We start from the raw sequence: 21,645 nt of genomic DNA on the forward strand, positions 1-21,645 counted from the left end.
ACAAGAGGAGGTGAAGCCCGAGGGGCGGTGAAGCTCACACGGCCCTCCAGTCCCAACCAAAACCGTAAAAACAATGAGCCAAGTAACGTGAACCTAAAGAAAGCAAGAACAGGGTATTAGAAAAACAGAAATTAATAATTTAGGGCACAGGAAAGTAGAATTGACAAGTAAATACAAGACTTAATTCTTGAAATGGAAGAGACAAAATAGTGAGAAATTCAAGAAAGGGATGCAAATAAAGGACAAACGGTATCGATGATGAGAGGCCAGGAGCCAGTGAGGGTGGAGATCTGATCAGAGTAGATGCTTTCATGGGAAAACAGGAGTGGCCACGCAGAGCTCAAGGAGAGACCACAAAAGACCAACCAGCACAGAGGGAGTTTTAAGTACCACAGCATACAGTAGCGCAGGGACGCGCAGGGCCCCAGCGGCCAGTCTGTCTGCTTCCCTACGTCTAGCTTACAGAGAGCATGCCGCACAACCCCACGCGGGGACTGTGGGAAAGAAACCACACGGATGAGTCACTTCGTAAGAAACACCCAAAAAGGGACAAAACATAAAAAATTGTGGAAGAGGGGCGCCTGGGTGGCACAGCGGTTAAGCGTCTGCCTTCGGCTCAGGGCGTGATCCCCCNAATAAAATCTTAAAAAAAAAAAATTGTGGAAGAAGTTGACAATTTTCTCTAGAAAATTAAAAATGTACACTTTCTTTAAAACCTTGTTTAAAACAAAATAAAAAAAATAATTTTAACCATAGAGAACATAAAGGATGTTACAAATTAATTTTAAAAAGTCAAGAGAACTAAAAAATACTATAAATAAATAAATAAAAATAAAAGGGAGCAGAATCACACGAAAATGAGAACAGTAAGAAAAATATGGCAAAGCAGGGCTCACAGGAAAATCCTCAGAAAGCCACCCGTGTACACTCAGCATCATGAAAACTAACTCCAGGGAGCGAGGCACCCGGTGCGGTGAGGCGCCCGCAGGAGGCCGGGACGAAGCCCCCCAGACAGGCCCTTGGAAAGAAGGAGCGGGGCCCCACCACACCCCGTGCACCCAGACGGCTCTGCTGGAGAACCCTCGTGACAACTCGGTCACACGAGGAGCCCAGAGCACGGCGTTCAGGGAGGAAGAGGGCGCTGCCCCAGGCCATCAGCCAACCATGGGGGAGGCAGGGGCCGAGGGAACAGGGCCGCGGGGGACGGGGGCGCGAACTTACTCTGCAGCCACCTCTCCCGCCGCAGTTTCAGCTTCTCCTTCTTGGGTAGAACAGCCCTGGCCTCCGCACCTGAGGACAGAGGACACATGGGGGTGAGTGGGGTGTTCCGTGCCCGCCGGGAGGAGCCAGGAACTGTGCACGGTGGCCTAGCGTCAAACGGGATCCCTGAGCACTTCCTGCAGGGCTGCCCGGGGACACTATGACCCAGGATGACTTCCAGGACAGGCTGCAGCATGACCAGGCAGCCCAGAGATCCCGCACAACTCACAAGGAGGAAGCTCGCGCTCTCCGGCTGGGTAGAAGCCTGGCGGCACCGAGGGGAGAGGCCCATACCCCTGAGCCCGGGACCTGGCACCCTGTACTGAGGCTCACGGTCCCCACCTGTTTGCAATTTCTCTGCACAGGCGCTGCCCAAAGCGAAGGGTCTCAGGTGAGTCCAGTCGAAGCAAGAGATGGTCCCAGATCTTGTCACCGATTCCACCAAGGCAGTAAGAAAAACCCACTTCTCATCACACGGTGCCTTCTGTGGGGGGCCAGCTGTCCGCCCTCGCCTGCCAGCATGGGAACCTGTCCCCAACGTGTCCCTGACCTCGCCATCCCAGGGTCAGGGCAAAGAGTGCAACACAAGCCCTCTCCTCTGTCCCCAGAACACCTCCGTCATCAGCACGCAGGCCACCGGCTGACCATCCCGCCAACCTCCCTGCCCCCTCCAGCTCAGGGGTGGGTGGCCTCCCCTCCCTCATAAGCCTGCCCGCACACCCCATTTTAGGGACTAAACTGTGTCCGTCAAATGCACATGCTCGAGTCCTAAGCGCCAGCCCTCAGAACGCAACTGTGTTTGAAGACGTGGTCTTTAATGAGGTCACCAGGGTGGCCACGTGACAGGTGTCCTCCTAAGGGATCAGAACAGACATGCACGGGAACAAGAACATGAGCACGTGGGGACGATGGCCGTCTACATACCCCGGAAAAGGCCTCAGGAGGAAGCAAGTCTGCCGGCATCCTGACCGCAGATGCCCAGCCTCCGGACCGTGAGCGATCCAGGTGTGCTGTTTGCTCCAGCTGCCAAGCTGACGCCCCACGTCCATCTTCTCAGGAATAAGGCAAAGCCCTGTGCTTCCGCCATCGGCCACACAGCAGGCCAGGTGGCCCTGCCCACCCAGTCCCCGTGCAGACTGCAGAGTTACCAGGCACGGGCACAGCCGTAACACTCATTCACGAACTACCTGAAGAAACCTGCTGACCTTTATGCGCACCGGGCACCTTTCTGTCAGTGACCCTACAAACTAGTCCATGTCAGAAGGGGCCGGAACCCCCCAGGTCACGGGAACTGCTAGGGACCCGACTGGAAAGGAGCGTGAGAGCTGATCCTAGCGGGCCTCCACGCACAGCAGCCGTGGGCCGGGCCCTCCGGAACTCCGCCAGCCACCCTGGGGCCACACTGCTGGAGGGGAAATGGAGACCCGAGCCTTGAAGTAAAGCCCGAGCCACGTGGGCACAGGTGGGGCATCTCGGAGCGCTCCAAAACCGCACAAGGCCCTGGCTGCGGGACACGGGGCTCCTCTCCTCAGCAGGCGGATGCAACGGGGGCAGGACAGAGGAGGCCCTGCGCCCAGCAGGCACACAGAGTGGGAGCACTAAACCCGACGTCGCTGACCACACGCCGACTCCCAGCTGGAAAAGCCCGTCAGCCTGCATCAGCAGAAGCCATCTACAGCCCCAAGGACACTCAGGCAGGGCCTGCTGGCGCACCAGACCGCACTGGGCCGCCGGCCCCATCCAGGCCCTTCTTTGTGCAAGGGCAGGACGTCAGGACGGGGCCGGAATGACATCTGAGCAGCGGGACACCCACGAAAGGAGAGACCGCTCACCATCACTGAGCCTCTCCAGCCTCTGCATTCAAGGGTGAACGGGCAGGACAGACAACAGGGTAACTTGGGCATGAACTTAGGACACAAACCCCGAGAGCGCATCACCCCTTTGGAATTCTTCCAGCCGGGGAGAAGAGGGGTTACCTCACGTCCTGAGAGCTGCCACAGGCAAAACACGCAGGTGTCCCCTGCCTGACCTGGGGGCAGGGAGCAAAGCGTCGCTGCCAGCTCTGGGAGCACAAAGACGGAGTGGTCTGAGTGCTGTCTGCCCCACGTCAGGGCTGTGGCATGTGGGAGCGCAGACTGGGAGGGCGCTGGGCCAGGAGACGCCGGACGCTGCAGACAGTGTCTCTGCCTCCAGTTTGCTCTGAAAACAGAGCGGTCTCCAGGCTGGCTCCACTTCCTTGGCCTTAGCTGGTTTCCCCAGAGATAAAGCCGCCTAAGCCCAGGGCATACCCCACCCAGAGCACAGGCTACGAGACACGCCCGTCTCCCAGTTTCTCTCTATTTCAAGCCCATCTTCCCGGCTCGCAGGGCACATCCATGATGTCTACACAACAGAGCCGACACAAGTTCCATCAAGAGAAAGGAGGTGTGCCTGTTAAACTAGACTCTTCACCCAAGGAACGTGCATAAAACCCTGTAACCTGGGACTCCCAGGAGGATTTAATCCCTTCTCCAAGAGTAAAACCCTGCACGCTGTGGCCTTGGGTTGAAACTTCCAGACACATTGGAGCTGACCTACTTTCCTCCTTACAGCCCTGACCTCCCCCTCCGCCCCCAGAGGGCGGAGGTGTTGTGCGACTTTCTAGTCACCCTCAGCTGCTCAGAATGGGGGCGGGTGAGAGAGGGTGGACAGAAGGGGCTGCATTTGAGACAGCCATGCACCTGGAGAGTGAGGTCCCCCAGAAGCTGCCCGGAAGAACCAGCCCCGCAGGCGGCAGGCAGCAAACAGACGCTGCCCACGCCAGGCATGAGTGGCAGGAACGAGCATGGGCACCACAAGCCCTGCTCACCTCAGTGTCTGTCCCTGCTGGGTGCCCCCAGGGCATCTGGAGGGTTCCAAAAGCCCAAACCCCCAAGGACTAGGCAAAGCCCTTGCTCTGCACTGAGGCTACAGCCTCGAATGAGACAGACAAGACGGCAGGAGGGGCGTGGTGGCCAGTGGGCCATGTGGCCAGACCCTCCGGACAAGCCATGTAAGCTGGGGCTCAGAGAAAGGTATATGGGGGTGTCGGGATGGTCGGGCAGCCAGAGCCTGAGGCTGAGCGAGGCAAGACAGCTGCCCCCTGCTGTCCCTGCACGGGGTCAGACCCGGAACAGGAGCAGCCCCGGAGGCCATCTCTCAGGGCTGTACAAAGAGAAACACAGATCCTGGCAGGGGAGGGCTCCACAGCAGCCTTCCTACCAGAGATTTTCACGCACATGCGAGAGAGGGAAGACCATAAAGAACCCTCGAGCACCTCCAGCCGCATCCACTCCAACCCCGGTCGTCGACAGCACACCTCCGACGCACCCTTTCATGACCTCGGCCCCCAGGCCCCTTGCTGGGCTGGTGTCCGCTCACCAGAGTACCTCAGGTATCCTGAGCCAGCACCTGTGAAAGGGGACCGGACCCACCCACAGCACTGGCGCCAGGGCCCTCGTGTGGACACACCCTATGAGAATGGGCTGAGATGTGTCAGGAGATGCTCAGGGGGACACGGAGGTGGCCTGTCCAGTCCTAGCGCCAAGCCCCTACCACGGCCCCACTCGGGACCTCCTGGACTCAGCCCCGGACAGGCCACCCTCATGAGCCCAAGCGAGGACTCCTGTACCGGGTGGACGGAATCCCCACAGCACTGGCCGACTGTGGTTTCTCTGCAGCAGCATGTCAACGGGGCCTCTGCCACAGGGGCACTAGTTCGCACCCTCCCCGGGAACCCCCACTTTAGATGCAGCCCCAGAGTGCCCCCGAATTCTGCTGCAACTCAGTTATTCAAACCCCACCTTGCGGGCTTCCCTCCTGTGGTCACAGGGGTCAGAGGGTGCTGGTCCCACAGGCCCTGTCCCTCCTGGTGCCGTGCAGGCAGCTGTGCCACGGCACACATGGAGACACGGAGGCAGAACCTGCCCAGAACTCGCAAAGACGCGCCATGGGCACCTCGCGCACCAAGGCCAACAGACCCACGCGCAGGGTCAGCATGGGCTGTCCCCGTTCTGACGCTCACAACAAGGGAAGCACACCGAGTCTCCCATCACCACCTCGGCGCAGCTCTGCGTGACCCACAACAGCAGAAACGCCAGCCTCAGAAAACCGGGCCGGGTGGGGTGACGCTGGCCTCTCTGGCCCCAAACAGGAAGTTGACAAGTACTGCATGCAAGCCTGGGTCCTAGTCCCTCCCAGACCCCTGTCCTGGGTGTACCCTCACCTCCAGAACCCCAGGTCAACAGGACAGCCCCGCCGCCCTGGGGGAGGGGAACGAGAGGTGTCCAGCATTTCTGACAAGCGACAAAGTGACAGCAACTGAGCACTCAGAAGCGACCCATCCCAACCCGAGTGCCCAACCCGAACTCATAGCAGGTGCCAGGAATGCCAAGTCTAGGCTAGGCCGGGCCAAGCTGGGTGTCCACGTGACCCAGTGAGCCATGGATTCTCACTGTAAGGATCAGAAAAATTCTCCAGAACCTAAAAACCACACTTAGAACAACCAACCCACTGACCACACTGAGCAGAGGAGGAAGGGCGGCTTCCCACCCCCTGCTGTGCCGATGTCCCACCCTCCTTCCGAGCCCCGCCCTCCAGCCCGCCTGGGGCACCTCCACAGCCCCAGGGCGTGACCTCAGCTACAGACCCAAGCTGCCCTGGGCGTCTCAGGGAGAAAGGACGGGCACAAAGTCGGGCAGAGAAAAGCTGACCGGAAGACGCAGCTTCCTACAGCAAGACAGCAAGCTCTGGATCTTCAGCGGGGGACAGAACAGTCTTCTCATCTGTGTACGGGGAATGCTGCTGCGGCACGACATGTTCACGAGGTTCCAGACCAGAGTAAAGAAAGCTCAGCGGGAGACCCGCCGCGGCCTGCCCAGCACTGCACCCGCGCCCTGGCGGCCGGCCTCCGATGCAGTCTGCTGCCCGGGCAGGGCACGCCAACAACAGGACAGGGGTGACGCCTTACACGTGATCACAGGACATACATCCTAACGGAACTGGAAGAAGGATCAAGACATAATTAGCTTTTCCATGAATAACTTCAAGAACCTGTTCCCCTTCCATCAACAAATATGTGCAAAAGCCGGGCACAGGTGACAGGGGCGGAAGCTGCGCGTCTCCAAGCGGCTTCCGGAGCAGGCTGGCGTGACAAAGGCATCCCAGGCCACTGACGCTCAACCTCACCTTCTCCGAATGCTACCAAAGACACAGATTTGGGGAATAAAGCGGGAATCCTTCCCGTCCCTCTGTGCATCAAAATAAGGTCCCAATGCATGAAATAGATAAACAACAAAACCACGAAAGTACTACAACTACAAAAAACACACAATGAGTCACAAAACCCAAAGAAAACATCAATTCAACTACATACAAGTTAAGAACTGTAGTGAAAAAGTTATGTGAACGAACTCAGAAGGCATTACTGATAGAGACACCTGCAGGTAACGGAAGAGGCTGCTTCCTTCCTGTGTAAAAAGCTCTTCTCGAGCAACAGGATTGATTATACGAAATAAAGGAATAGGAAAGACACAGAAACGGGCTGCTTACACAGAAACGTGGCTAACGGAACTTCGAGGAAGCACAGTTTACAAACCTGCCCCCACCGTTCGCTCCTGACGTTAGCGGAGACCTACGCGCGCACCAGCCAGCTCAGCCCAGAGGCAGACTCTCACCTCAGGGGCAGCTCCCGCCGGGCCGGGCGGCGTCTCCAGAAGGCGATTAGACGGCATCTACTGACTTCTGCTGTTGTTTTATGGGCTTCTTGTGTTCAGCCCCCAGTCAGAGGCAGGTACTAACACCCTGGGCCACAAGTGGGGACTTGGGATGCAAACCTGGGGCCAACGGGGCCATCTAGCTCCCAAGACCACCTACGGATCTTTTCAGTGCACATCTGACTCGGCAATTCCACCGCTACATTTCCGTCTAGAGGTATTACTAGCATCCACAAAGATGGGTGGACACGGCGTGCCCTGCAGCATAGGTCCCATCATACGACAAACCCCAACAGCCTTGCAGAGGAGCAAGGTCACCGTGTGCTGATGGGCAACCACGCCCAGCACTCAGGGAAGTACGGGGCCAGGGCCAGCCACGCGTGCAGACGGTGGGCACAGAGAAGCCTGCAGTGGGCACAGCTGCACCAGCGCAGTCTCCACACCCGTCTGCGCCCTGCTAACAAGAGGGCAGTGGTGTGACGCCAGCTCGAGGAAGGGCAGCTAGCCCTGGGAGGCACGGCTGGGTGAGCGCTGTGGGCTCTCCAGGAGGGAAAGCACGGCCGGCACCCAGCCGCCGGCGATGCAACCAGAACAAGAAGTGCCTGTGCTCCCCACCACGACAAGCCTGAGACAGGTGTCACCTATAGACGGCGCAGCCAGACTCTGTTCCCTTCGTTTTTCTGTTTATTTACACTGCACTCTGCAAGAAGATGGCCATTTAGAAATTTTTTTAAAAAGCAAAGATATTTAAAAAAAAAAACCGAGGACAAATTTCCCTCATCAGACACAATGTCTGGGAAGAAAAGTGACAAGATTATTAACCAAAAAGGCCACATCAACATTCTCAAAAACACACCCACCAAGTTTTCCTGTTAAAGCACCCTTTCTGTTGATGAAAACCTCTCCCATGATGAGCTCCCAGATGTCCCAAACTGTTGCATATGTCAAAGGACAGACTCGAAACCCTCAGGACCAACTTCTAACATAAAGACACATGGTGACGTGGTCACTGGCGCAGCTGTCAGAGCTGAAGGCTGACGGGGCCGCCCGTGGGTTTGGTTCTGCAGCCGCAAAGCTGTCCTCCTTCAGAGGTGGCCCTGCCCGCCCGACAGACTGACGGGAGGAGGGACAAGAGCAGCACCCACGGACAGACGGGAGGGGCTCCTGGGGGGCTCCCCTCGGGGCAGACTGTCCTGCAGGCGCCTGGGCCCCTTCCCAGAACGACGCGAGGAACCTGTCTACCCCTCCTACGGCCCCTCGTCCCACCTCCAGCGCCTTCCGCAGGCCACTGTCAGGAGAGAGCAGGTGGGGGAACCCTCCAGATAACCAAGCACCACAGGCAGCAAGCAGCACACTGGCTCCAAGGATGGAGGCGAACAGCTCATCCTCGTGGGCTCCTCTCTCGGGGAAGGAAGCCTACAGGCAGCGCCTCCCCTCTGACAGGCTCGAGCCACGCGCAGCCTCCCTCTGGCGGGGGCTGGGGGCCTCAATGTCTGCCGGGGAGAAAGGGGATGCTGGGCAAGGTGCCCCAAGGGCCCCCCCAAGCCGCATGTACTCAACACGCTCTGGGGGTGTCCCCTCCTCTCCACAATCTACGAGGCGCCCAGGACGATCGCACAGGGGGCAAGGCCAGGCCCTGCTCTAGGCTCCTTGTCAGACAGGCCACACCGCTCCCTGACCACGGGGAGCACCAGGCCCGCAGCGCAGGGGGGAGTCACAGGCAGACGGGTAAGCAGAGGCGGCACTCAGGTTCAACGGTCACACCGTTTTCATTGGACAGTGCCTCCCTCCAAGCGGGAGGGACGTGAGGACCCTTTGTCCACAAGAGGCCCAGAGGGCCCCAGCCTCACAGATTCCGCCTGAGCATCTTGAAGTGGCCTTTGGAAAACCCACAGCGTGCAGGCGCTGGAGGGAAGAGGCTGCCACAGCCGCGGGCACCAAGCCCCGACAGGGCCGGACGGCGTGGACGGACAGAGACCACACGCAGACCTCCAGCCCCCTCTCAGCCACCGGGGACATGAGTGACAGCAGCAGCCTCGGCGGGGTGCTGCTGCCAGGCTCCACAAGCATCGAGAGCCTGAAATAGCTCCTTGCCGCCAAGTCCTGAGTGCCGGGTTTAGAAACAGCACCTCCCACCCTGTCTTCTCCAGCATATGACACTTGTGCCCAAGGACCAGCCGCCCTCACAAAGGAATGACCCCCAAACGGCCACATAACCCCACATGCCCCATCGGGTCCAAAGGCCGCTGCTGGTGGACGGTGCTGGAAAGACAGCGTCCCCCCTTGGAAGGCAGGCTCTGGAGCGGCAGGAGAGGAGAGAAGGCTCTCAGGTGGTATCTGGTGGCACAGGAGACCCGAGGACCTGCCCGCGACCAGACCCAACTCTGCTGGTGGAGGAGCGCCAGGACTGAGGCGGCGCACCACCGTCCGCACCGGGCCGCCCCCGCTCCGCGAGCCCCGAAGGCCTCCCGCTCGGTGTGTGCAGAGGCAAACAGGCATTCCGCGAGCCCTGCAGGAGGCAGCCAGAGCTAGTCCCGGACGGACATTCCCCCAGACAGGGCCAGCGGCTCCACCCGGGCAGCCACATGAGGAGGGGCCTGTGTGCAAGAAGGACAGCGAGGCGGGCTCGGCCCAGGGGCCCGCCGGCCACTCCCTCAAATGGGGCAGGTGGCATCGTTCTGACCAGGTCAGTCTGTGGGCAGAGCCGGGTCACAAACACAAAATCCCACGTAGGGACAGTGGTGTCTGGGTGCAGAAGGAGGCTTTGTCTTTTCTATAAGCACACATGCCTTTCCAATTACGAAGTGTTCCCTTTCACAAAAGCAGTTTCAGAGGGAGGCCAGTCCCTAACTCTCGAGCCTCCGCCAGGGCTCAGCCTGGTCGTGTAGGGTGGAGGACTCAGGGTACCCATTCAGGCGTCAGCTCAGCTTCATGGAGCCAGGACCTCGCAGAGCACAGGGCGAAGGGGCTTCTTCCACAGCCTGGCCCCTCCTGCTCCCCCCAGGTTCCAGAGCGAGCCCAGATCTGCTCCCCACCGACTCTCCATGCTCCCCATCTCCTGTGTGAGGAAAGGTCCACTGCAGCAAGACGCTGGCCCCCCGAATGGCTGCATGTTCTCCCCCGTGCATGTGTCAGCCATTCCTAAGACGGTCAAATCCAACAAGCTACTTGAACCGGACGAACACGAGGCTGCCATGCTGCTAGGGGGGGCGCTGCCGTCACAAGCTCCAGGACAGAGGACAGAGTGGCCATGAGCCTCCCTGTCACCTGCCTGGGCCGTGCTCTGCAATCAGAGTTCTACAAGAACGACCTCACAGGGCCCTCCAGTGGCCCTCTTGCAGGGGAGGGAGCCAATTGCAGAAAGCCTCAGGTCGCCAGTGAGAAAACGGTGGGCAGGACGTGACCCAGCAGGCTGGCTCCTGACTGCCCGCCAACACAGCACAGCGGGTCACTGAAGCGTGCACGCCCTGGAATAAACGCAGCAGCACCACAGACAGCTGATGAGATGAAGACAGCCCCCGACAGCAGAGACCAGCCGGGAGCCACAGCGCACCCACCCCACTGCAGCATGTCCACAGTGCGTCACTCATGAGAATGCCAGGCTAAAAGGACAGCAACTCACTGCTTCCTGAGCAGAAGAGCTCGGCCTCCCAGGTCCCCCAAGGAAGTGACAGAACATCCGACTACGGGAGCGTCCTCACGCCAGCCACTGCCCACTGTGGCAGGAGGCAGCTCGGGCGCAGGTCGGGGCGCGACAGACGCCCAGAGCTATCTAAGAGCACAGACACGAGCACTCCCAGGGTTTGAGCCTGATCCAGACCTAGACCTGGGGCCTCGCCAACAGGCCCACCAATGCCTGGCAGTGTGGAACCCCAGTGGCCTGGCTGTAGAGTGGGGTACGGTCCTTCCAGTCCCAATCCTGGTCCTCTTTTCCACTGACTGGCAGGACCGTGGACCTTAGTCCTGCGGGGGGGGGCTGCCTGGCTCACCCCGATGGTCCCCTTCACTCTCCTGAGGGTGGACACAGGTAGACACTGACTCCCGAGTCTACTCTGAGCCAAGCCAGGGACCCCTGATGGGAAGAAGGAGAGGTCCCATGCTCAAAGGGGCTGTGGCCCTCGTAGAGGCCCCGGACCCCGTGAGAGGAGTGGTGATGGGTGGGGCCTCCACACTGACTCTGGGAACCCGGGTGTGCTGGGCGTGTCCCATCTCTCCCCCACCCCCAATGTGGACTGTTGTAGCCCTGCTGGCATTTGGGTCACCAGGGCTGGGCAACAGCATGGGGACAGGGCTTGGGCTGGGGCTCTCAGAGAGGGGCACCCAAGAGAGGGCCTGGAACTGGGCAGGGAGCTCCCTGCCGAAGGGGTACACCCAGCGGCTGGCCGGACCCTGCCCATGGCGCCCCTGAGCCCAGGCCCGCAGGCATGGCTGTTCGGCAGACATTCACCACACCACACCTATCCTGCTTCAACCCAGGCAAAGACACGTCCTAAAGCCACCAGGCCTTCTCCAGCATGGATTTCAGCCCCCACACCACACTCAGGGCTGCTGGGACGGGCGCAGAGGCTCTGGCTGCTCAGCCTAACACAGGCACGCCCCCTCCCCCAAGTACAAGAGCTCGATGGGCGGACGGCAAGCTGCAGCCACTCTGGGGTGCTGGGGTGCCGCCGTGCTCCCAGCTCCACACCTCGTCCCTCTCAGCACAGACTGCGCACGCAAGTCCTCGCACGGCCGGGCTGCAGTGCCCCTGGGCCTCGGCCAGGTCCTCTCAGGCTTCACCTCCCACGAACAGCCTGTCTAGAGGCTGGAAGTGGGTCTTGGAAACGAAGTGGCTTTGGCTTGTCTCAAAGTGGGGAGGAAGGGGAATTCAAACACAGGACCAAGGACTCCCACATTCCTCTTACCCGAAGCCCTGATGACAGAGGGAGTGGGATACAGGCCCCGTGCCCCACAACCTCACACCCATACCCTCTCCAAACCATCCAAGCAGGGCCCTTCCAGGCTGCTTCCTTAACCTTGCCCTTCCCTGCTTCCTGTTGTTAAAATAATGGGCTGGAGGCAGACCAAAGCACGAGCAGCCCAACAGCAGGCCCCTTCCTGCCCCAGCACCGCGTGACCGTGGGGCCAGATGCCATCAGCATTCCAGCTCCGTGGACCCGCAGCTGCCAGTAGGCCCAGAGTGGAAGACCCTGCCTTCCAACCCTCTGCTTGGTCAGGTGCACAGAACTTCGGGCCCTGCAAGTCACACCCCCCCCCCCCGAGGCAGTAGCTCCCTGGGGCTGGGCAGCAGCGCTCCCACCCAGGGCCTACACCCATGGCGAGGAACCAAGTAAATGCGCAGGAGACAGCAGAGGGGCTCACAGCCAGCAGCTTGAAGTCATAGGAGACGTAGCCGCCTCCAATGGGCAGAAACCACACACAGCAGCAAGGAAACAGGAAGGCCCTCTGGCTCCCAGACCTGATAACACCACCGCCCACCGCAGAGCTCCGGGCTTTTCCTCTTCGAGAGGGCCAGAAGGCCACGGGGGGAATCCAACAGCCCCTCGGCCAAAGCAGGCCCCAGGCAGCTACCAGCAAGGCCCCCAGCCTGGCCCACAGAGCAATAACCCCCTCTCCTTGCTCACTGCACACTCAGGGTGGCATGGGGATAAGTAATGAAACCCTCTGGGTGGGTCTGGTCTGGCCCCTACTTCAGAGCTGGACAGAAAGGTATGAGAAGCCTTTGAAGGGACGGCTTTACAAAATCCCTGAAGAAAAGCCCCAGAAAGCCACGGGAATCCGTGCACAGGAGCTCCCCTCCTGGAGGCAGGACCAGTCTCTCCAAATCCAGGCTCGGCCGCACAGGAGACGCAGCCTTGCTGCCCTCTGCTGAACAGACTGCATGCCTGCACCTGCTCCTGACAAAGCCAAGGTCACAGCCCTGGAGCCAGGAGACAAGAGGGCGGGCCCACATGCTCTGCTCCTGGGGTCCCCGCAGCCTGGAGGCTGGTCTGGCCTGCTCACCGTCGCCACCTCCCTGCTCTCTCCGCCACAGCCTAGTCAGCCCCCAGAGCACCTCCTGGCAGCCTCCATACCACCCAGCGTGCTGGCCATCCAGTGTGTCCTCTTCCAGGCCTGCCCTCGGGTGTCTGCCTCTCTGGGCTTGAGTCCTGGGGCCAGCGCTGCCTGCCCAGGCCACGGGAGCACTGGCCCAACACCCTGCGGTGCTTATGTGACAACAGAGCGGGCTTGTTACCTGCAACCTTCCAGCACAGAAGAATGCAGAACTAGAAAGAGAACTGCACGGCGGTGTGCTGCGCAGGGGAAGGACGCAGGGGCCAGATACCCTAGCCCGGCCGTATGCCCTCAAAAACAGATACAGCAGAGCTTCGAAGCCACGTCACATTCAAGTCCATGAGCCCATGGACCCTGACCCTCCGGGCAAAGCCGAGCTCTGCTGCCGGGGGTGGGGGGCCATCTGCAGCAGGAACTGGGGGTGACCTCTGGCTCCCCACCACAGCCTCCTGCCCCCAGGGTGGGAGACGGAGCCACAGCACCACAGCAGCCCCACAGCCCACCGCAGAGTCCAGAGGGCGCCCGACTGGGAGCTCAGCATCCCTGCCTGGAATCAGAAGGTGGGCCCCAGGAGGCACAGACTTGGCTCACAGGCCAGCAGGGTTCCCAAAGGTCTACGGACAAACTCAGGGAAGATGCCACCAGCAAAGCACCCACGAGGTCAAACAGGCCCCTTGGGTGTGAGCACTAGTCCACACCAGGGGAGCCACACACGTGCACACGGTGGGGACGTACAACGGCCAAGCCCCCCCACCCGGAGGCAGGCAGCAGTTCTACCTGTGACTCGGCCCAGGGCAAGGACTCCGGAGGGACGTGTCTGCGCTAATCCAGGCCGACAGGCACCCCCACCTTCGCGGCCCAGCAGGTGACCGAGGAGCAGCTGAGTCCTCAGAAGCCACCTACCACAGGACCCGCACCTGCCCCAGGCCACCAGCCGCCGCTCAAACCTGGGGAGGAAGCCACAAAGCGTGTCGTCCCCCTGCAGGATCCAGGGCACCAGCCGGTTGGGGGACAAGGTGATGCGGGCCAAGAGGGAAGAGCTGCCGGCAAAGAGGGCAGCACGGCGTCGGGGAGGCCGAAACCCCGCCACCGGAGCTGTCCGGACACGTCAAGCCGGCAGGGAAGGGGCTGTGGCTTCTGCAGCACCAGCTGGGCGCTGACAAAATCAAGCACCCTGTCAGACACTCGTGTCTACTAACTACCTTCAGCAAAAACTGGCAAAACCCCAAAGGCAAACAGTATTACCGCCTCCCTTCCACAGACGTACCACCGAGGCCCAGAGCAGACCCAGCGCCCTGCCCGAGAGCTGCCGGCGCGTGAGGCTCCTGAGCGCACACTCCCACCCACCAGCAGCTCAGCCCCAGGCTACCTGCCCACTTCAGGGTCCCCAGGACCCAGGCCTCTCCCCGAGGCCCCCTCGGTTCTCCCGAGCGCTGAGCTCCACACCCCAGAGTCCAGGCCCTCTCATTCTGTAAATATTGTTTAATTTTCTGTGTGTTATGACTTTGGACACCCTAAAAATACACTTTCCTGGCTGAGGAGAGACACCCCCCCCTCCAGACTAGGCAATTCCCGTCTTTGGCCTCCTATCCCCCTCCCTGGCGCCCCCACCTATGTGGCCTGTGTGCTGTGCCCTGGGCTCCAGGACCTGAAAAGTGAAACATACTTTTCTCCTAAGCTTTTTCTCACTAAGCTTCTCCTCCCTCTTCTTGTGACCCCTTCTGACTGCCCATCCCATAAAGACACCCTAGCACCTTCCTTCCTTCCCCCTCCCCTCCTTCTCCCCACCTCTCCTTGGCAGTTCAGGCTCACATCACCCAGATTTTCACTGTTCCCTTTGCTAGGAAGTAACGTCTTGCTCTTTCTGGGTGGTCATGCTTTCCGTGGTGGTCCGGAATTATCTAAAAAGCCCTGGGACTCCACTCGAAGGCAAGAGGTGACTGAGTGCTGGCCCCTCAGCAGAGACCCGAGCGCAAGGCCCCCGATCCGCTGCAGGCCAGCTGAGGCTGCGAGGCGCCGCTGCTCCCGGGGCTCCCGCAGGACTGCCATGGCTGAGAGCGCCCAGTCAGACCAGGAAGGACGTGCTCACGCTGAGCTAAGAACCGAGAGGACCGGGCTGTATCCGAGAAAAGACGGGAGAGGCTTCTGTGCTCCTCTAGCCGCCAAACAGGACCCACTAGGCTCCTGGCCAGTGTCCTGATGGGGCAGCATCAGAGACCACCGGAGGGGGTGAAAACAAGGTCCAGCAGGTCTGGTTGGGGTCCCCGTGATCCCGGGGCTGGCTGGAGACCACCCTAAGGAGGGGCACACAGCCTCAGCCACTCTTTCTGCGCAGGAGAGGCGGGGAGGGGAGGGAAGGGGTGAGGGGAGAGGCCACTGGGACCATGCCCTGCAGGTAACAGTGCCAGAGGGAGGCCCCACTGTCACTCCCAGTCCCAGGTGGGGCCACATCTCTCTAAGCTCAGCAAAGGGAGGGTCCGGCCCCGACACCGTCACTTCTCCTCCTCTGCCATCATTGTGAAGGGGGACAAAGTATGCCGGCCCCTCCCAGACATGGGAGCACTGCCTGGCCACCATGGAGAGAGGAGCTTCAGACAACTTCCAGGCAGGCCACGGGGCACACCCGCCCAGCAGATGTCACGCTCGCCAGACAGCCGAAGTTCAACACACACTCCAAAACCCAACAGCCAACACTGTGTATCACCAGTGGTCCGATGCCGGACCTACAACTGCACACGAAGGCTCTGTCCCCTCCACTCCCTCCGAACCGTTCGGGGACACTGCAGCACAGACGGCTTCTCCGCTCTTTGCCCTGGGTCCTCACCTGAAGCCAGCCCCTCACCGGGACCCCACTACAGGCAGGCCAGAGGCAGGCGCAGGACTAGGGACCCCGGTGCCCATGGAGAGCCCAGCCGAGCTCTAGCCTGCCAGGCCCACCCTCTCAGGTAAGCGGGAATCTGCGTGCACTTCCACGGACACGGCTGCTACTGAGAGCTGTCCGTCAGCGGCTACAGGAACAAAAGCCACACGCTGCTACCTCCACCACGCCCCTGGAGGGAGGGCACAAGTGCCCGGCGCCCATCACTGCAGCAACAGGTCTGGCTGGGCTCAGTCATTCCGGGCTGCGCGCCCCCGTTGCCTCGGGCCGCACGGCGCCAGCTGCTCAGCGGCAGATCTGAGGCTCTCTCAGAAGGACGACCGTGGGAGCAAGCGCCAAGCAGTCCCATCTCCCGCCTGGCTGCCCGCCCACCCTGCAGAGGGCTCAGCCTGTGCGGCGAGGCCAGACCAGGGCCAGACCAGTACGAGAGCCCGTCCCACGGGCAGAAGGCAAACAGCCTCACAGCCGCCAGGAAGGCAGGCGGGCCAGGGAGAGGCCACAAGGTGGCACACAGGAGGGTGACACTGTCAGAAGACAGCATCTGTCAGCTCTCTGAAGGAGTAACTTGGTAGGTGATTTAAAAACTCTAGAAGAGCTAACCTGTACAATCAGACAGCTCTCATCCAAGGCTGAGGGAAGCGGTAAAAACCGTCCGCATAGACAGACCAGAAGAGGACGGTGAACACACAGAGAACCGCTCGATCACGCTGGTCAACACAGAAGCCTGAGCACCTGTGGCCTCCAGGCACAGCCCCGCCCCCGCCCCGGGTCCCTGCGGGAGCACAGGGGCCCACACCAGCACAGCACACAGGCCGAGCTGCAACCTGCTGTGCGGCGTGCATCCTCAGAAACAGTCAGCAGGAAGGTCTGCGAGGGACGAGAACGTGCTCCCCCAGAACACGCCACTCTGGCTGCCACGAGGATTCCTTGGAGCTGGAGGCAAACGGGATCAACAGATGCGGAAGGCAGCCCTCCCACGGCTTCCCTCATCTGACTAAAAGCAGAATATTCTGACAATGACTGCCTGGGTCCCTGTCGGCAGACGTCTTCTGACCGTGACGACGATGGGAAATCAACATCTAGACGCACCTGTGCCAACGGACCTCCTTCCGCTAAGTTCCCCTGAGATTCACCTGTCTGTGCCCTTGGGAGCCCACAGAATTCGCCTTCTATGCTAAGACCCACAGAAGCCTCAGTTCCAATTGCCCCTTGGAGTTTCCGCTCACAGAGGCTTCTCCCAGAAGTAACTGTTTTTCTCTAGCTTGCCCGTCTTCTGTTAGTTTACTCAGCAGGCTCCTGGCCAAGAACCCAGGGGCGGGTTCCCGCTACATGTTTCAATGTACTAAGAAATGCAAGGAGATGGGGATGGGCACATCTCCCCTGCGAACCAATAAAACCCCCAAAGCACGGTGTAAACAACATAACCTCAAACAAAGGGCTTGATGTCAACCATAGCTGTGAAATAATTACAACTTACAACCTTAAGAATGGCTTACAAACAGGAGACGTAAACCTGGAATGATATTAAAAACCAGGAAGCCATATAATTACCCAACAAGAGAACACTTCGATTGGACAGAGTTCCATGGGGCCACAGAGATCAGTGGTTACAGCAGCATGACTAGAAGGCAGCTACGTACAACTTCCAGGACCGAAAGGCAGAGATGGCTTACAGACCATACGGCCCTGCCCTGCACAGGCTCACAGANCCCAACAAGAGAACACTTCGATTGGACAGAGTTCCATGGGGCCACAGAGATCAGTGGTTACAGCAGCATGACTAGAAGGCAGCTACGTACAACTTCCAGCACCGAAAGGCAGAGATGGCTTACAGACCATACGGCCCTGCCCTGCACAGGCTCACAGGCCGCCATCACTTCAGCCTCTCAACTGTGAGTGCACAGCTCCGGGGACCACAGAGAGGCCTCTCTCCAGGTGGCGGTAGTGGCAGCGGGGACAGCGGTGGCGTACCCTGCCCAGGCCAGAGCCCACTGCACACAAGTGCTGGTGACCAGCAGCAGCCTATCAGAGAAACAACCAGCAAAGTCCCAAATGCGGGAAGTACACTGGGAAAGATGACCTGCACCACATCATAAGACGTGAAGGAGAAAGTGGGGCAGGAGCTGCGAGGACAGGTGGCCTCGTGTGCACCCTGATTTCTGCAAAGAAATTTTTAGGTGACCACGACAACGTAAGCACCACCTGCTTATATGATGATAAGGAAGAACGATTAACTGATTTAGGTGCGACAGTGGTATTGCACATGTATGTTTAAAGAGCCCCATGAGGGGCGCCTGGGTGGCACAGCGGTTAAGCGTCTGCCTTCGGCTCAGGGCGTGATCCCGGTGTTGTGGGATCGAGCCCCACATCGGGCTCTTCTGCTATGAGCCTGCTTCTTCCTCTCCCACTCCCCCTGCTTGTGTTCCCTCTCTCGCTGGCTGTCTCAATCTCTGTTGAATAAATAAATAAAATCTTTAAAAAATAAATAAATAAATAAATAAATAAATAAATAAAGAGCCCCATGAATACATACTAAAAGGATTTATGAGTAAAACACTGTTTGCTTCAAAATAATCCGGTGTGTGTTGAAAGAGGGTGACGGGTACAAGGGATATCTTTACGTCCTTTTCTACTTTAGTACACCTTAAAATTTTTCCACTGGATAAAAAACCTTTGAAACACGTACAGGTTAGCTGAAACTCGCCCTGGCCCGCACATGAGTATGTTAAACCCGGCCTGGGGCCAGAGCTGTGAACACATGGACCTTAGCCACGCATTCTCACCTCTCCTAATGGAAGCAACACTCCTCGTGTCCGGGTCCAGCTTCTGCACCAAGACTCCGGGGTCTATCTTGGTTCCGGCAAAAACGTCAGTGTTCATGAAAGCCCATTCCTAAATAAATAAATAAATAAATAAATAAATAAAGAGCCCCATGAATACATACTAAAAGGATTTATGAGTAAAACACTGTTTGCTTCAAAATAATCCGGTGTGTGTTGAAAGAGGGTGACGGGTACAAGGGATATCTTTACGTCCTTTTCTACTTTAGTACACCTTAAAATTTTTCCACTGGATAAAAAACCTTTGAAACACGTACAGGTTAGCTGAAACTCGCCCTGGCCCGCACATGAGTATGTTAAACCCGGCCTGGGGCCAGAGCTGTGAACACATGGACCTTAGCCACGCATTCTCACCTCTCCTAATGGAAGCAACACTCCTCGTGTCCGGGTCCAGCTTCTGCACCAAGACTCCGGGGTCTATCTTGGTTCCGGCAAAAACGTCAGTGTTCATGAAAGCCCATTCCTAAAAAGGAAAGAACACATAAGATTTCTCTGTGGCTCCAGAGTACAACGCAAGGCTGGTCACGGAGCAGGGAGAGACCCTGGCAGGGCCTCTCGATGAGCCAGGCTGGGCCAGCTTTTCCATGGAGAGCCAGGGGAGGTAACCCCCGTCTACCCAGAGCTGAGCCCAGGGCCCTGGGAACCTAAGGCAGCACTCCCCGCCGCCCGCCTCAAACCGCCAAACATGCTTCGCTCCTGGTGTGAGGCCCACCTTAGCCGGACTCAGGATGGGGAGTGGCTACGAACTACAAGGTCAACATTCAGAAGCACTGTGACAGGAACCAGAGTTCCCCCTTGGACCTGCACCATCTTCTTCCCACAGCACTGTCCCACCTCAGCAGGCTCTCCCCAGGCCTGCCTCCGACCCACGCTCATCCCACAGTGAGACTCCAAAACCCTCCCAGTCACTGCCAATCACACTGTGCTGAGCCAGAGCCCACCTCCCAGGCCCACGTGGCTCATGACATGTCCAAGCTCCAGGACAGGGACCCTGGAGGGACTGCAGCATCAACCCCCAGGGGAGTCACAGACCGAGACAGGACTGCGGTGAGCAGAAACCAGCCTGAGTGCCTGCAACCCAGAGCTCGCACAGAGCACCTGAAGAAGAAGCCCACGTTCCTTAGGAGCTCCCAGGGTGGGAGGGAAAGTCGGTCAGCAAGAGACATCAGAAAATTCACAGGGGGCAGCGCTGGAGCCTGGGAGGCAGCTGGGAGGACCAAGCAGGGAAGGCCTCCCCAGCTGAGCCCTCCCACCAAGGAGGAGCCACAGGAGACGAGGGGCAGTACGCAGACCCAGGCCGCCCACGGCGGTGTGCACACAGCCAATCCTCACCTCTTTCCACATGGCCATTCAGACACTGTCCGCAGTGGCGCTTCACACCTCGTTGCTTCAAACTTCTGGAACCTACCATAACAGGTATTGACACTACGAGGCTGCGCTGTCTTTGAGGTGTGCAACGTCATTATGCGACGAGAAACCAGTGGCCTGTGTCACTGCCTATCCCGGGTCAGGGTGCAGCAACTGTAATGTTCGTCTCTACAAGGCCCATCGCTGCTCTTCTCTCGCAGGTCAGCCGCCTCTCCTCCAGGTTTTCTGCTGCTTCCTTCTCTTCTACGGTCCAGACACCCCTACTCCACAGTCCACGTCTGGTAATCCAACTTTGGGCCCTCACAGCATCTAATTCCAATGTCGATGCTCATTCACTGTGGGCTGTTTCCTTCTAACCTGGCTGCAGTCCCAAATCCAGCAGGATCCTACCCGCAAGGGGAATCCCACCTGGCCTGGCCAGCGCAGGGATGGAGAGCCAGGGCTGCAGGGAGCCCTGGCTCAGATGGGCAGGAGAGGGGTGCGGCAGACCATCTCCCAGCAACCATTTGGCTGGACAAGATTGTAAACGTCATCAAGAACTGAAGAACCTATGGCTTAGGAGCTACGCCCTGTTCTCCAACCCCCTTACAGAAACTCCCTTGGGAGCTCTACTCCTGTGCGCCAGCGGCCAGCGACCCCTCCACCGTGTGCCACGGGCTCCAGTCCAAGAAGGTGAGCCAGAGGATGGGGCTCCCTTCCCCCAACTCGCCCCCACCTGCTGAGCAGAAACTCCACGTCAGGTGGGGAGGGCTGGGAACAGCAGTCTCACCGCTCACCCCAGCTTCTGTAGGGCAGAGGTACTAACGAGCCAGGAGGACTAGGGGCCACCCCCTCTGGGCCCGGGTAGGGTGTCTCTCTGGGGTGAAGAAAATGTTCGGAAATTTGTAGTGACGACTGCAATCCTCTGCGAATACAGTAAAAAATGCCCACTGAATTGTCCACTTCGAACGAGCCAATTCTATGACACGCAAATGACATTTCAAGAGTTTCCATGAAAACCAGGGCGCCGGTGCCAGACCCCGCGTTAAAGCAGCAGCTGCTCCATCGGCCGCTGAGCGTGCCGGGTCATTTCTCAGCTGCAAACGGGGTTAGGGCCGTCGGAAGTCGTCACGTCGTGGCCGACCAAGCACTTACTACTACACCGGGCGTCCACGTGCGCAGGGCTCGTGCCCCCGCCCCCCCGACCCGCGCGGTGCGGTCCGCTCGCCAGGCCCCGCTCACCCGCAGCGCGCACCGGGGGAGAGGGCGCGAAGCCCCGGTCCCGGGGTCCCGGCCGCACCCCCACCGAACCCGAAAGCAGCAGGCGGAGCGCGGCCCCGGAAGGAGGAGGGACGGACGGACGCGTGCACACACGGAGCGGGCCTCTCTCCCGCTCGCTGCCCCGCAGCCAGCCTCCCTGACGCCGCGCGGCCCCCACGCCCGGGAGAGGTCCCCACGCCCGGAGACGCCCACCGCACCGCCACTCACCTTCGCGCCGACCCCGCCGGCCGCCGCCTGCGCAAGGGGCCGCCTC

The 21,645-nt window shown here is 59.5% G+C and overlaps 1 protein-coding gene across 10 annotated transcripts in view; it reads right to left on the reverse strand.

Annotated features, from left to right (window-relative positions):
* FAM207A (family with sequence similarity 207 member A) overlaps positions 1 to 21,645 on the reverse strand; it is a 54,059-nt gene that overhangs the window by 24,521 nt on the left and 7,893 nt on the right. For 8 of the 10 annotated variants that reach the window (XR_004623460.1, XM_034654541.1, XM_019799497.2 and 5 more), the window contains 2 exons: positions 19,119 to 19,227; positions 1,222 to 1,290 (listed from right to left, as the gene is read on the reverse strand). Coding sequence is in view for 9 of the 10 variants with exons in the window: in XM_034654541.1 (XP_034510432.1) it covers positions 1,222 to 1,290; positions 19,119 to 19,227 (178 nt within the window). In the remaining variant the exon portion in view is untranslated. Of the gene's footprint in view, positions 1 to 1,221; positions 1,291 to 18,707; positions 18,833 to 19,118; positions 19,228 to 20,096; positions 21,586 to 21,645 lie in introns of those variants that run through there. The other 2 variants (XM_034654561.1, XM_034654567.1) reach the window with 2 other exon arrangements.

Source organism: Ailuropoda melanoleuca, chromosome 1, assembly GCF_002007445.2.
Source record: "Ailuropoda melanoleuca isolate Jingjing chromosome 1, ASM200744v2, whole genome shotgun sequence".
Classification (NCBI taxonomy): Eukaryota; Metazoa; Chordata; class Mammalia; order Carnivora; family Ursidae; genus Ailuropoda; species Ailuropoda melanoleuca.